Raw genomic sequence first — 12,473 nt, forward strand, 5'->3', positions numbered from 1 at the left:
CATCCCGAGAAGTCTCCAGTGCCTAAGAATTGCATACAAGACATAATTATTTCCAATGCTGCTTCTACCGTCACTACAGCATTTGACCTGACAACATTAAGGGATCAGCAAGAGCAAAGTAACAGTGCGAAGCACCAAGCGTCACATATCAACCCAAACTAGCCAGTCAATATTTTTGTTGCAGGCCTGTGCATTTCCCAATTATTCCAAACCTTCTGCCCATGTGTACATGTAAAATTACTTCAGGAAGTTTGAAATTGGTTCCACATTAGTTTGCAGCAATCAGTCTGAACACATGCAGAGAATGAGTTGGGTTGAACACCTTTGATACACATTACTTTAAGCCAGGAATTCAGGCTTATTAAATTATATGAATGAGCAAGTAAACCCTTTAAACTCTGGTTTAAAACTAGCTTCTGATCTTGGCTTATTTGGACACACTTAACTATAGTCCCAGGTTCAGATACAATGCAAAGCTATCCCTTCCTGGTTTGTTTACACACACTCTCAAAAAGAAGAGCAAAGTGGGACTGGAATGGACTCTATGCACAAACATACTGCTCACTCGCATTGTGGTTTATTAAGCCAGGATTCCTAACTTAAAGTGATGTGCAAACATAATAAATGTATATATAGAGAGCTCTGCTCATGCAAGAGCTACCCCAGTTATTCCTAGGAGCAGGGAACACTGGGCACACAACAGGGAATTGAAATTGACCTCCAAGAGTCACCTGATGTGACAGGTTATGAACATGGGTATTAAGTAAACCACACAAAGATAGGCACATTGTAAATTCATCATGCAATTCCTTCCACATTCCCAGCTGGCAACTCAACTCATATTTATTATGCCACTCACTGCCCAAGCCACTTTCAGCAGTTTCATAACGCCACTATAAGTGTGGGTTGAGTTGTAAGGTAGATGAATGGAAGAATCAACCATACCTACATGGAGAGTGCCCACAGCTCCTGCCAAGGTATCTGGCAAGACAAAAAATGGGACCTAGGAGAAGCGAGGAGATGATGTAAGTAGGAAGAGAGAAAAGCACAAGTAGGCAGGAGAGGGATGAGCTCCCATTTGGCAGAGCTGATGGCATGGGAGGGCTAAACAGAGCAAGCAAGCTGGCCCAGTCACACAGCAGAATGTTTTCGGCTACTGCAGGACTAGTCCCAATTCTTAGATTAGTAGGGATCCACCTCTTTATCTATAGTACATGTAAGCTATAAGATGCGGAAACTCTTAAGAGTGCATTTTTTCTATATAAAGAAGAGCCATTCTATACTAAAGCCATCTGTTAAGGAAAGTTATTGTAAGGTATATTCAAACATTAAAGAATTTATGAACAAAATTGTAAAAATTGAAGTCCAAGTATAAGAAACATGACGGAAGATACTAAACCTACCACAAGAGTGTCCAATGTATCAATTAATGTCAATGAAAACCTGGCGGTGGAGAGAACACACACACAAAAATTAGGACTGAGTACATCTGTAACAGCTACAACCTTCTTAGAAACACTGCAAAATATTTGTCACTGATTACTAAATTACAGGCATCCTAGTATGAATGGAGAGGCTACCCTATGAAGGAATCATGTGTTGTCATGAGCATGCGCGAGGAACTTGCATACATAAAACCAGATCCTTCTTTCTAGTCCTCATAGCCGATGAAGTAAGCTGTTGTTTGCCCCTCTTATATTTTCGTTGCACAAAGCCATAAACATGCATTTCCATCAACCTCCCCAGAATGATTTTCATAATGATTCTGATAGTCCCTTGCCTCCAACTTTCTTGTGCAAAATTCTACAACTTTCAAGTATACATTTTCTAGACCCTCTGACCAATACCCAATTCAGGCACAGATTTTAGTATCGGTTATCTAGCCAGATTCCCACCCATGGCTCTAAAATGTAGGCTTTAAAAGCTGTGGTATACAAGAGAGAGCCTTGTTTCGCAGTGCATAAAACCCTCTGCATGAGCCAGGGCCTATGTGCATACATGCTCTCGCAAATATGCCCTGTTTATGCAATGCTTCCATGGCAAAGAAGGGACGGATAGGTTGCATGAGCAGGACCCACTCATATAACCACAAGAATATATGAGCGGTGGTGAAGGGTGCAGGAGTTCAAGGCCCACTATATACAAGGGCCCATTTGTTGGTTGATTTAAATACATATATGCAGTACATAATCAATAAAGTACATAGGGAACTTATGAAAAGATAAAGTGCATAATACTATATGGTACTAAAATAAATATATCTGAATGAATATGCATCAGCTTCAACAAATAAAATTTTCAATATCACTAAACACTATTTCCATTTAAAATCATGAAATAATTTCTATCAGAGCATAAAATGTGTTTATTTAATAGCTTTATATACCACTGACCATATTTAGAAGTATCTCTAAAGCGTTGAGCAATACCCTGTACTTTTGAATTCCGGTATGTTATAAACTCCACTCCTGAACAAATCTACCATCAATTTGTCTACTTAGTTAATGTTCCACACTCTTAACCAATCTGTTATTGATGGCCAATCCAATTTTTTCCAGTTAAAACTAATAGCCAATTTCTCTGTTCTCTGATAACATACTGGGCCATATAGCACCAAACAATATCATGCATAGCTTTAATGCATAATAATCCATAATCCCTACCTAGCATGGCTAATAGTCAGGGATTGTGGGAGTTGTAGTCCCAAAAATCTGGAGGGCTCCAGGTTGTCTACCCCTGTACTAGAGAGACCGAGATTGGTTTGTGTGGGTTACATTTTTGCTCATGGTTCACATTACTCTCACAGTGCATCACACACGCACACACGCACACGGTGGAACTTAACACTGAAAATGAAATAGTGGCACTATCAATCTACTCAGGGCCAAACTAGATGAGACGTGGCAGGCACATATGTTAGAATGGTCTGAGACCAAATTCCAACGAAGTGTGGGGGTTGAGGTGAGATTTAAACTTGCTTGGACCAGCAGGAAAAGAGAATTAAATTCTTTCTCCCACACAAAATCTCCACAAATTGCTTCTATGAAGCTGTCCCCCCCCCACCCCCATGAGACTATAACCTGGTTTGCATATAACGACAAGCCACTGTGAGTGAATTTCCCTGTGGGGTTTCTTGTTGCGGTGGCGGGCACCATTCTGAATATCCGAGCCATGGAGAGGGCACGTTGTAACTTGTTATGTACAAACCTGGCAAGGGTGGGCTGTTGGGGTGGTTAACACGCCACCCACAACTGTAAAACAGCCTACTCTGGGTGACTTGTCAACCACCCCAAAAACCCACCCTTGCTGGGTTCACACATAACAAGAAGCTACAGTGTGCCCCAGCTGTGGTTCGAACATTCAAAATGGCTGCTGCCACTGCGACAACAAGCCCTGCAAGGAAATTCACCCATGGTGGCATCTTGTTATGTGCAAAGTGAGCCTATGTGACTAGAAGCAAGCCCCAGAGGAAGAAGAAAAAACAGGTTCAAGGAAAGCGGGGGGGGGATGGGTGAAGGAAGGATTCAGCCCTGTGAGCCATTGCCCTACCTAATCATGTTGAACTTCGAATTTCCCATCCCCCATGCTTTATAGGAAACATGTACATCCCAATTTAGGTCATGTTGCTGTCACATCGAGTCTCACTCTTAGAACAGATATATGCAGTTGGAAGTCTCTGCATCAAATCTGGCTCCAAATGCTTCCCACCTGGTTTTCAGCAGAGCCCCTGACCCCAAGAAGGGAGGAGAACCTAAGGAAGAGCTATGCTCTTCGACTATAATGCAGCTTTGTGCAGGTATACATCCATGGGTGGAGCCAGTGGCTGGGTTCACACAACACAACTCATACTCTGGATTGAGTGTAGGTTGTCATGAACTGTGTCTTGTTGTTGAACCTTGGGTTCTTGTATTGTGTGAACCCAACTGTGCTAACAAACCATGGTTTGTTAAAATCGAACACCACTGTTTGTTACCCACAAACAACCCACAGTTCACAACCCAACAAACAACGGGTTCTCTTCATGGGTTGTTCATGGTTAACAAACCATGGTTGTTAGCATGACTGGGTTCACAGAACACAACAACCCAAAGTTCATCAACAACCCAGACTTTGTGTTGTGTGAACCCAGCCAATATTGATGACCCTTCAACTCAGCTACCCAACCCTCCCACACACACTCACACGCGCGCACACACAGTAGAAAGTCAGTTGTCAACCGGGACTCAAGACTTCATCAGGAAGATGGCATTGCTCCATTTCAGCTGTTTAGCTTAAATTGTTTCTGAAAGGTCCTATTTCAGGACTGGCCCAAGACATTTCATGCCTGCGTTGGGAAGTCAATGCATAATCCCCACTCCCACTGATTAATTTGGGGTACTATCTATCTAGCAGTTTGTCAAAATCAACAGGAACTGGAGTCCAATGAATTTTGATAAGGCTTACATGGAGAACTTCCCTCTGGATTGTGCCCCAGTCAGGTCTGCCTCCCACTCTGCACTCCTTAGCAGCACCCAAAATCTAACACCTGACCTTGCCTCATGGCAGGGCTCTCTCTGTCTTCCAATAGCAAGAGTCAATTTCAGATAGTATTGCCTGAATTCAGCGACATTCTTCACAAGACTAATTAATTCACTTCAGAGAACGGGTCGCCTGTGGTGACTCTCCAAGAATTCTCAGTATTTTATTCTCATTGTTTTGTTGCGTCTCATAACCCACAGTTTCAGAAGCTAATTTTCATGGCTTGATTTCTAAGGTCAAGCTAGTGACTTGTCCTTCTGACCCAATCCCCTCTAACTGACTCCTGGGACTCATTCCTCAGGTCTAATTGATGCCATTATAAATTCTCCATTCTCCACTGGGAATCATCCCTTGCGATTTTAGCAATGCTTTGGTGAGTCCTATTTAAAATACATCTTTAAGCTTATTAAGCTTCCCCTAAATATCTATTTTTTTATGCTGTACTGTTTACTGTTTTACCAAACAGTAGAGAAATGGTTCCAGATTTGCTGATGGTTGCAAGAGTGTCAATTTGTGAATCTTGGTTAATGTCATATTTTGAAATAGGATTACCAGCTTCTATGAATTAGAAATAAGATCAACATAGTATACTAGCTAATTCAGCCTTACTGAAAAGTTGCTAACCCACACACATTTTACTAATCTACTTGGCTACACACACCTATGTTAGTCATTTGTAGCCTAAAAGACCAACTAGCTTTTGTAATGCTCCTCTTCCTGGATACCTACAGGTGCATCTTACTCACCACAGGAGACCACACTAGGAGTTGTATTGGGCTAATAATGCTGTTTCATATAAATGTGATAGTTTCAATATACTAACTTTCCCAAGGCATCATCCACATCCCCACGACTTGGTTCTTGACCCCGAACTCTTCCACGGCAAGTTAAAGGCATGAGCTCATCGGCTGGGTAGGCATGTTCCTGTTCATTGCAAAACAGGAAAAACAACAACAAATGGGTAAACTAAAGAGGTGGGAGGATAGTATGCTGACATTTATGAAGGCTAGGCCATTTTGTTCCACACACTGTAGCAAGAGCAGGAACTAAAGAGGAACACACTTTCTACAATCATAAGAAGAAAAATGTTGCAGAAAGCTGAGTGGGAACATCATGCTCCTTCACTGGACTGAATTACCATTTTGACTAGCTAAATGGCAATAAACATTTTCTACACAGAAGAACACACATATATTTAGGTAGTACAAAAGGGAAAATAGTTTGTAAGACAAAAGCCACTGCAATGGGTTTATTAGCAGTAGCAGAAGGTAGCCTCTTTTATGGTTCTGGCGTGGCCTATTTATTGACCCATAGCAGAGCTTTGGTCCACATATGTTTCTACTGTGATTTTTGCCTCATTCTGCCTATCTTGTATCTGGAGTTATTCAGAATAAGCTGTAAGGCATTCATAGCAACAAGCCTCATGAACAGCAAGTTAGCATTGCATACAATATTGACTGCCTTTACTTAACACAGAAAAGGATATACAACATCAAGTACTAAAATCATCTTGTCTGAAACCACTTGCCCACCTCCTATCAGTTTCTTTAAAACTAATCACCTCCTTAAGTAAAACTGCTCAGATATGTGCTTAATTGGTGTGAAGATAGCTATATTCACTTCCTGAATCTTATGAGCTACATCTATTTTTGCATTTGTGAAATGAGCCTGGGAAGGCCTCCTTATTAGCTTCGTGTCAAGTAGACTGTAATATTGGAGTTTCTGCTGCAGTAGTAGCAAGGGCACGCTATAGTTATATGGCAAATATAGGAGAGTTCTTTTGTAAATGACTTGTTCCCAATAATTCAAAGCATCTTAAAGAGAGACAGCCAGTATTCAGGAACCTAAATACAGTGTTTAAAGCAACATCGTCACCCAGAACTCAGAGTATGTTTGGAGCAAGGAAATGGGTATGCAGAAAGGCCTCTTTGGCACTTGAGAATCATGGACACTCCAGCAAAACATGTTTAACCTTGAGGGGATCACTACAAGGCATGCACATGGGTGGGGCCTTCCTCACAATAGATACTGATAGGTAGGGATGCTGAGCAAGCCTTAACCAAGTCAGGACAACTTCTTTTTTTAGGTTCTTAAGTGAAGCACGGAGCCACAATCAAAGTACCAGTCTCAACTCAAGAAGGGTGTTGTTTGCCTGGATGTCCCACAGCTCTTGCCAGATTAAAAATGGGGTAAGCTCACTTGATGGAACCTTTGCACATTTAAAAAAAGCTGAGATGCCACCCCGGCAATCTGGTCAACCAGTTCGTTGTCCTTTCTGCCAACAAGCCCAGGTATCCAAAAAACCCTAAAGGAGACTGAAGAACCCCCCAACCATTAAAGAATAACAGAAAACAGAGGCTGTGAGCCCACGGCAAATGAATCTAAGGACAACAATAAACTAAGGGATTCAGTATATAGCACTTACATTTTCCAAATTATTTAATGCGATTCAGTGTCAGAGAATTATAAGATGTTCTGTAATGAACACAGCTTAACTGCCAGGTACCTACGGACAAAGCCACTCCAACATGGTCACACGACTTGGATGCATTAGTAAACTTGCTGCACAATCCTTATGTAGTACTGTAGAACAATGTTACTAAGAAAACTCCTGACAGTATCAGGAGTCATCTCAGTCCATGGGAGCTGGGCAAGCAGGTAGTTTATCCCACGCAGCCTCCTGGCTGAGGGTGGAGGAGACCGTTGCTGAAGCAGTATTACTGTTGAAACAGTATTATTAAGCAATGGTTTGAGTTGCTGCAGAAGAAATTTAAGCCTAAATGCAAAGGTTGGAACAGAAGAAATCTAGGCAGCAAACAATGTCTTCCACCTGGCCACAAACACACAGTTCTAACTGGATGGTCAGGCAGGGACTGCAGCTTAGCAACATATTGTAGAGAGAGCTGTACAGAATGCAAACTCAGCAGCAGTTTCAATGCTTCTTCATTGAGACTATGTACAGGAAAGATGCAATATGCTCACAGCCTCTTGATGGTGAATACAGTCTGAACTGATGGTCTCGCAGAATTATACAATACTGAACCATAGTTCAGTTTCAAGTAAATCAATGCCCTGCAAAATTGCAATGTAGGTGTGCAGTTGGTGTGTTTATACACCTGAGCTGATTTTGTGTGGCAAGTAAGCCAGCTTCCTGCCCAAGATCAACTGAAAAAAATCTGTAACCACTGGAGAGCCATCAGGCCTGATTTCAGTTCTAGGTCAACATATAAACTGTGCTTTTGGCAAAGGTGCTGATAGTTTTTGTCCAGAGAACGTGTTGCCATTCAGGAGAGGTAGGGGTGTGTGTGTGTGTGTGTGTGTGTGTGTAGTCTAGGATTTACTGTAGCTGCTTTTTAATAAATCACATCCTCAAGCACTTGTAACTTATCTGGAAATTCCCTACCTATAAATTGTGAACTGTGAGGAGCAGTAAAGTTACAATGAGAGTGCAGCCTTAAAGTGACACCCTCTTCATGCTCAAAAGGTGTACTATAGGCAGAACTAACGTGAACATGAAATACAGTTCTTAAAAAAAAAAGGAGTGTATGCCCAGGTAAGTGTGCATAGGATTGCAACCTCAGGATTCCATATTTCCAAGAAGTCTCATAAGCCTTCAAGGTCAAAAAGAAAGACACTAGATGTTCCTGTCTCAGAAATACTTCACAAGCTTCAGAGGACCAATGTCTATAAAAAGCACTGGGTATTTGTCCACGTATTATCCAGTACAAGAGTGTCAAACAAGAGGCTTTTACAGGGCAAAGGCAAGAGGAAGAGTGGCTGGAGGCACCCATAGTGCCTTGCACAGCATCTAACAGCCATCTGAACATCCTGCTCCCCTTATAACCACCAAGACAAAAGCGTGGAAACTCAGCAGTACAACTTACATTGGTTATGAGCACTCTGTGGAAACCCTGATGGAAAATGGTACTTTAAAGCAGAAGAGCTTCCTGCTACTGTATAGCAAAACATACTGGTCATTCCCTTTATAAATATAGGAAATCACATATCTTCAAAACAAAACCTTAAACATCAGCACTTTGAAGGAACCTGTAAAATGTTTGCTATCTAACTGTCAAGTAAAGCTTAAATCCCTTATCTTGCTTGCCAAGTTTAACAAGCACAGAATGCAATTTGTTTATTTAAGCCCTAGTATACGTGGCAAGAAAATATCCTTTTGACTATAAAGCTTCCAGGATATGTCAAGTTATAGTTCCTCATAACCCAAGGTTTTCATGCTACAAATGTAGAAAAGAAAGCCAGTCAATAGAGACAAAGGTTAAAATTGCACTCTCAATTTAATATGTATCCCCCCACAACATAAATGCAATCTTAAAACATACCGAACAACTCTTCCCAATGCTCTATACACAATGGACTTTTGTGTACTTGACTTGGATTCAAATTCCCACTGTCATCTGAAGGCTATATTTAATATATATTTTATTTCCAGATACAAACACATAGGCACAAAGCACCAATTATGAATATCATGCGTAGACATGAAATGCTGCTTTTGCCTGCAAAATATGATCAAGCAGGCTGATAACCAAGGAAATATTAAACCTGTACTTGTGTATTTGCAGTTAAAATCAGTGTTTAAACACACTCCATTAATAAGTGACACTATGTACTTTTATTTTGTACTGTTAAAGCTATTTGTATTACTCAGATTAATAAAAACCATAATAGTAAAAACCATAATAGTAACAACAACTAAATGCTAAAAGGACGTTACATACATTGCCTCAATAATCCTTATTGCAGCCCCATGACAAGATCTGTATTATTACCCTCATATGAGAGAAGCATAATAGAAAGAATAGTGGCTTGCCCAAGCACCTACTGAATTTGTGGGTAAGGTGAGATTTCAGCAAGGAACATCCTGGCTCACAACTTGCAGTATTAGGCACCAATGTTACAGTAGCTCTTAATATAGCTTAACATATTAAGCAGCACGAATTGGGCACGCACTAATTGGGCAGGCAAGCAGGCAGATTGGTCCCTCTGCCACAGTCCCATCTGTAAAATGAGCAGTAATCATCAACATCACAAGGGTTTTTAGGGGATGAATGATAGCATTTCTGATTTGTCAAGGACTCTACTATTTTTTTTTAAATTGCTATTGAGGTTAATGTTATATTGCACATTTTGGGGAAAAGAATTAACAGACCAGAGAATTAAGCGCGTATCAGAAACTCTCAAGAGATGGCTGTTTGCTCTGGGTAAGCAGGTGCAGCTTTCATCAGGAGCGAACATAGGCTTCAAAGCCCAGGAGTGAAACACACTAAGGCAAACTCATAAAAGGTTGTTGTATTTGATGGCTCTGTTCCATCACCACACCAAACCATGGCTTTTGCTAACCATAGTTTAGAACTCAAACCATGGTTGAGCTTCTAAATATATAGGCAAACTAAGGTTTAGAGCTGATCATCTGCTTTCATTTTCTATCTGTTCATCACTTCAGCCTCTAGGTGTTATAGCCTCCAGCAATGGAGCAAGTCACATACAATCTACCAAAAAGAGAATTCAGACATCATGCCAAATCATATTATTACTAATCCATTCCAAACCATGGTTTCCTATGTTGGTTTGCTAACTGATTGCAGACCATGATTTGTCAGTTCAGACAATAGACCACAATTAAGCTTCCTTAACCATGGTTTGGTGTAATGACCGAATCAAGCCTAAAGGTCAAACAAACATCTAAGTAGCTACACTCAGAACTAGGAACGCTACTTAAGATCAATGGAACTTGCTTCCAAATACATTTAGGATTCACATACAAGAGTATATTGCTCAAAAGACTAGCATGAAGGTCACCCAGTCTACTAACCGCATATACCTTATGTGAAAAATCTCAGAATACTAAAAATAGATTGAGACAGTTAGAACCAACCTAATGTTTAAAATAATTATGTGGTCATTGTACTTACCATGTAATTACTATAGGCATGATCAAACATTTCCACTACTTGATTCCTGCAAGAGAGACAAAAACAGAATGATTTAGTTGGTAGGTTCAAACTTCCTCTGAATGAGAGATTTAAACAGAAATAAGTAATCTCCTGGTATTTTATTACAAGTATCTCCCACATAGGTACAACTCCATGATCAGTTGGGTATGTGAACAAGCTAAACAAAAAGCTATGGGTAATAAATATTTGTCATTTTTGGATGTGAAAAAGACCGCTATCTAAAGCACTGATGCAGAACCTCCGACCCAGCCCCCTCAGCCCCTGCAAGCCTGCCCTCTCCACAAACACTGCCCCTACTAGGAGTTGGGGAGGCAACTGGGAGAGGATTCATTGCTGTTATCTCCTATCACAGATGGGAGATAACCGTGATTCCCTGTGCTGTTGCTGCTTCGCTGCATGTGGGCTTCCCCTCCCTCAAGCTATATCCAAACAAGCAAAGGATGCTCAGTTCAGACCAACATACATACCACACTAATTCTATAAAATGTTTATAGCTGCACTCCTGTTTTTTTTAATCAAGACAGTAAAGCTACCCTATGAATGAAAGAAATTACACACACCTCATTCCAACATGAGAGATCTACACATCCAGATCCAATGCTAATCTCATTTGCATCCATAATATAATGCACATTTAGATGTGTATTGCTATCTATACCTTTAAGTCACTGGTGGGCATTTCCATCTATTCTTGCATGATACTCCCTAGCTTTTGCCAGTACTTCCACTTTTGCTTCATTTGCTTTCAGAGACATTTCAAGTGACTGCACATATATGCTGGCTCTGCTGTGTGTATGTGTGCGTGCGTGCACAGAGTGGGGGGGGGGAGAGACACCCAATCCTGATACGATCACGTACTGCAGAATATGCCTCTTTAACTACGTTCAACCCCATTATCTAAACTGCAACTATGCATTAACCATTTTCCCACAGATTGTTGTTGTTGATTTGTTCAGTCGCTTCCGACTCTTCGTGACTTCATGGACCCACGCCAGAGCTTCCTGTCGGCCGTCGCCACCCCCCAGCTCCCCCAAGGTCGAGTCCGTCACCTCCAGAATATCATCCATCCATCTTGCCCTTGGTCAGCCCCTCTTCCTTTTGCCTTCCACTTTCCCTAGCATCAGTATCCCACAGATACCTTAGCCAATAAATTTAAGACTTTAAAAAACCTTCTAAAACCTTCTACATTTACTTAGTGGCTAATTGGAGTATGAAGTTTCAGTATTACTATTAATAATTCACATGTTATCAGGAATTATTGGTCCATTTACAGCAAGGGTGGGCAGACTTCAGCCTTTTCAGATCTGCTTTAAATCCATCAACCAGAGCCACGAGCAAAATAGTAGTGTAGAGGAACAGACAGCAGGATTCCTCTGAGCATGCTAGCCCAAGAATTTGTTTTCAGTTTCAGAACTGAGCATCAAAGACATTTCATACAAAAATACACTTGGGCTTTTCTCACAAGCTTTGTTTCAGCAGCCTATGTTGTGTGTGGGGTTTTTTTTGGGGGGGGGGGTCTTTGTTGTTACTATTTTTCAACAACACAGAGTCAAAAACCCTTGATTTACTGCGAATTGCCCATAGATCTTCTGAAATTCTCCTTCTGCCCACTATTAATTTACAGACAATTCCTTTTATCATCATCCACTTAACTGACAAGAACTACAAACCACTGCGTGCACGTGCAAGTAAATAATATTTTAACCAATTTACACCCTGACCACAATGTTTGATTATTTAGAATTAAGTCCCAGTGACTTCAATGGGATTTAATTCCTAGTAAGTTCGCACAGGATTCTGTTTTTAGGCTGCAATCCTATCCACACTTACTTGGGAGCAAGTCTAACTGGACAATGAATGATTTGCTTCTGAGTAAACATGCACAGAACTTTGCTGCACAACATCATTAGACGTTTCCAATCTTTGCCAGCAGGATGAACACAAATGTGTTTTCATACTAAACACCAACTTCACTAGTTA

At 40.9% G+C, this 12,473-nt stretch overlaps 1 protein-coding gene across 6 annotated transcripts in view; it reads right to left on the bottom strand.

Annotated features, from left to right (window-relative positions):
• Window positions 1-12,473, bottom strand: part of EDEM3 (ER degradation enhancing alpha-mannosidase like protein 3) — a 47,900-nt gene that overhangs the window by 29,157 nt on the left and 6,270 nt on the right. For 4 of the 6 annotated variants that reach the window (XM_084851365.1, XM_084851364.1, XM_084851369.1 and 1 more), the window contains exons 2-4: window positions 10,452-10,497; window positions 5,342-5,442; window positions 1,404-1,443 (exon numbers count right to left, since the gene is read on the bottom strand). In XM_084851365.1, coding sequence (XP_084707491.1) covers window positions 1,404-1,443; window positions 5,342-5,442; window positions 10,452-10,497 — 187 coding nt within the window. The remainder of the gene's footprint in view (window positions 1-1,403; window positions 1,444-5,341; window positions 5,443-10,451; window positions 10,498-12,473) is intronic. The other 2 variants (XM_084851368.1, XM_084851366.1) reach the window with 1 other exon arrangement.

Source organism: Heloderma suspectum, chromosome 4, assembly GCF_057233095.1.
Source record: "Heloderma suspectum isolate Gila_16-S chromosome 4, 16-S_ref, whole genome shotgun sequence".
In the NCBI taxonomy this organism is placed as follows: Eukaryota; Metazoa; Chordata; class Lepidosauria; order Squamata; family Helodermatidae; genus Heloderma; species Heloderma suspectum.